At 61.9% G+C, this 3,747-nt stretch overlaps 1 protein-coding gene across 1 annotated transcript in view; it reads left to right on the plus strand.

Moving 5' to 3' along the window:
- VOLCADRAFT_116153 (uncharacterized protein) overlaps positions 1 to 3,747 on the plus strand; it is a gene marked incomplete at both ends in the record, with an annotated part of 18,602 nt that overhangs the window by 7,431 nt on the left and 7,424 nt on the right. Inside the window, 5 exons of the mRNA XM_002946673.1 lie at positions 480 to 542; positions 1,172 to 1,226; positions 1,504 to 1,563; positions 1,784 to 1,896; positions 2,061 to 3,718. Coding sequence (XP_002946719.1) covers positions 480 to 542; positions 1,172 to 1,226; positions 1,504 to 1,563; positions 1,784 to 1,896; positions 2,061 to 3,718 — 1,949 coding nt within the window. The remainder of the gene's footprint in view (positions 1 to 479; positions 543 to 1,171; positions 1,227 to 1,503; positions 1,564 to 1,783; positions 1,897 to 2,060; positions 3,719 to 3,747) is intronic.

Raw genomic sequence — 3,747 nt, forward strand, 5'->3', positions numbered from 1 at the left:
GTGGGAGGGGGAGTGGGGGGGAGTGGGGGTGGGGGGCGGTGTGTACGGGTGAACGTGTGTTGTTGCTGGTGGGCGAGTGTGGGACGAGGAGGAGGAGGAGGAGGGAGTGGAGTCATGACGGGATCAATGGGGGGGTATTAACGGGATGGCGGTGGCGGGCCCCCAAAGGGCTTTTAGAGCCATTTTCTCATGCTGCTAACGCACATACATACATACATACATACATACATACATACATACATACATACATACATACATACATACATACATACATACATACATACATACATACATACATACATACATACATACATACACCCCACCATTTTCTTCTCGCGGCTCTCAAATTGTTAAAACTCGACAGAAATGATGTTTGTCTTCGTTTGCCTCCCCGCAGCCCGCCCTGCCCATCCCCGCCTACCCCCCGGGTGCTATGACACCGCACACTCGTACGTGTGTGTACGTGTGTATGTATGCAGGTCCGTCCCCCCGGCGCGGGTCCCCACACCACCCTATGCATCACCGACATAGACAGCAGCACGGTGAGGGGCTACTACCACAACACACAACACACACACACACACACAAACACACACAAACACAAACACACAAACACAAACACACAAACACACAAACACAAACACACTCACACAAACACACAAACACAAACACACAAACACAAACACACACACACACACAATGCAAGCAGCGTCGGCACAGTTGCACAGGTCACAGTTGCATAGGTCCCATCACGGTGGTACGTTCCGTCGTGACGCCTTCGTCTGGCTCGTGATCGTAACGCACACATGCACCCTTGCAGCACAGCATGCCCCCCCAACCCCCAACCCCCAACCCAGTTGCAATTCCCCCCATCGTTATTGCACTGCCATCATTGCCTTTCTCGTCTCGCTTCATCAGGGGGGAAGTCAGGGGAATGCTTATCACAATAAACACAATAAAAAAACTGGTGACCCTATCTGCCATCCCAACCCGCCCATATCCCCGTCTCTCCGCCCACCTCCCAGTCCTCCACCTTACACGCTTCTTTGACTTTTGCACTGAATCCCCCTCACCTCCACCACCACCTCCACCACCACCTCCACCACCGCCACCTCCACCACCACCTCCACCACCACCTCCACCACCACCGGCACCTGGCCCCGGTCCCCAGACTCTGTGGGAGTCACTACCTGCCAGTGCGATGGAGGCGGCGATGGAGGTGCATGGTGAGAGCTGGGGGGAAGAGGACGGGGAAGGAGGGGGAAAGGGGAAGATGCAAAAACTGTGTTTGTAAGATTTGTACGACAACGAGAACACTCATCGGTTGAGAAGTTGGTTTTTTGGGGAGGGTGGGGTGGGGCCAGATCTCTGGGCCACCGACATGTGTGTGTGTGTGTGTTTGCACCCGCGTCTCCCTACCGCCTTAAACCCCCTCCCATTTCCCCGGGGCCCCCCCTCAACGCCCCCCTCCTACACTACCCCACTGCCACCATCGCGGTCCAGACGCGACCTTACGCAGCTTGGCGACGTTGCATGACGGCTACGAGTCGGCCAACGAGGGAGGTGAGTGGGGGCGGGGTGGGGTGGGGTGAGGGGAGGTGAGGGGGGGGAGGGAAAGGGAGGGGAGAGGGGGGGGAAATGGGGAATGGGACTGCGCTTCTGAGGTATAGGGTATAAGTAGGGGGATGGTGTGGGATACTGTTTCATGTCTTGCCTGGAGGGTGTGTCGTGTCAGGATGTTTCTCCTGCCCGTCATCCCCTTTTCGATTCCCATGAACCGCAGATTCTTTCGTGTTGGCTTTTCATGACCCTTTCGAGGCGGTACTCTTCGCCGTGAAGGCCCAGCAGCAGCTGCTGCTAGCCAAGTGGCCCGATGCGCTGCTGCGACATGAAAAGGTGAAACACACGGTAGCGTCCGACGGACGTGTGCATCGCGCGCACATCAGCGATGGTGATGCCGTACTGCCGTACATGTAGTAACATGTGCCGTACTACCATTACAAATGAACATTATTAACATACACGCGCCCCTCCGCATACACCCGCTCTCCCGCCTCCAGGCCGAGGCGGTGTTCATGACACTGGTCAGCGACAGTTCCCTCCTGACCTCCGCCTGCAGCACATCCTCCTGGTGCGCACAAATGATGCAAGTAGTCCACAGCAAGGCCATAACCGCACACGCCCCCCGCGGCGGCGGCGGCGGCGGCGGCGGTGGTGGCGGCGGCGGCGGAGGACGACTGGGGCCGCTGGGCCTCGCCCTGGGGCTGGGCAGTTTGACCGGCGGAAGGGGGGAGTCGTTGAATTTCGGCCTCCGCGCGCATGGACTTCAGAAAACGATGTGGGAGGCCGCGCGCAGTGTACGGCGTCGCCTGGCGTCCGTCAGCGGCGCGGCAGGGGGGAGTCCTAGCACTGGGCCCGACCCTTTGAGGCAGAGCAGTGGGCAGGCAGCGGCGGCGGGGATGGCGCCGGCAGCGCCAGGCAGTGACAGCGGAATCGTGATGTCGTGGGTTGGTGGCAGCGGCGGCGGTGGCGACGGCGACGGCGACGGCGATGGCACGTTTGAGGTGGCGATGGCGTCAAGAGGACACCTGACGGCGGCGGCGGTGGCGGCGGCGGCGGCAGGGACAGCGACGGGGGAGGCAGGGGCAAGTGGCTTGCAGGTCTTCGCTGCCGGCGGCGGCGGCGGCGGCGGCGGCGTCCGAAGCGGTGGAATAGGCGGGGACTGGGACCGTGTTCAGTTGCGCGGCTACTCCTCGGGTCAGGTAGTCCAAATCAGCGGATGTAGTACTGGCGGCGGCGGCGGCACATCACCGGTGGGGACGCCGTCGGCTCTTCGTCCGCGACCTAGGGCATCTCTGTCGTACGGCAATATGCTGCATTTGCAGTCACGCTTCGCCGCTACAGGCGGCGGCAGTGGCAGCATAGCGGGCGGCGGCGGCGGCGGCGGCGGCGGCAGCTGGATTAGCCGTCAGGTTCAGTCCCAACCGCCCGCAGGCTTTCCCCCGGGACCCTCCCCTCTCTCGGCCCCGTCACCCCCGCCAACACAACACCACTCCCACAACATCGCTAGCGCAACAAGTACCCCACAAACCACCACCACCAACAACAACAACGGCCATCACAACAACCACAACAACCAACACGAGCACCGCCGACACCAAACAGACAGCACTGCCCAAGACACGGACGCGGCCGTGGCGGCGGGTACGGCATCGGAAGCGGCTGCCGTACAGCTGCATCAACAGCAACAACAGAAGCAACGACCTCTTAGCAGCTTCAACGGCTTCAGGCCCCCGACAGCAACGGACTCCGCAACTGTCGCGGCAGAATCTCCCAGCACCGCCAGCGCCGCCAACGCCCATGCAGGTGACGTCAATCATTTTCCTCTTCTCACTGCGACAAGCCGACTGCAACCGGGAGAGACGCAGCAGGAGCACCGGCCGCTGCTGCCGCCACCGCTGCCGCCGCCATCGCCGCCGCCGCCATCGCTGCCGCCGTCACCACCCCAGCAGCAGCAGCCAGGGCCGGCTCTGGGAGGACCCTGCGCTGGAGAGGGGATTGTCGCTGACGGCGCCGATCCCGTGGCGTCGGCGGCGGCACTCGTTTCCATGGTATCGACGGCGGCGCTGGCGGCCCTCGCGACCTCCGGCGCGCGCATTTCCAGCAGCTCGGCGGCGGGTACTGTCGTACAAGGCGTCAGCGCGACGGAGGAAGTGCTGTTGGTTGCGGGTGCCGGCGGCAGCGGCG

The sequence above is a fragment of the Volvox carteri genome, assembly GCF_000143455.1.
Source record: "Volvox carteri f. nagariensis unplaced genomic scaffold VOLCAscaffold_4, whole genome shotgun sequence".
Taxonomy (NCBI): Eukaryota; Viridiplantae; Chlorophyta; class Chlorophyceae; order Chlamydomonadales; family Volvocaceae; genus Volvox; species Volvox carteri.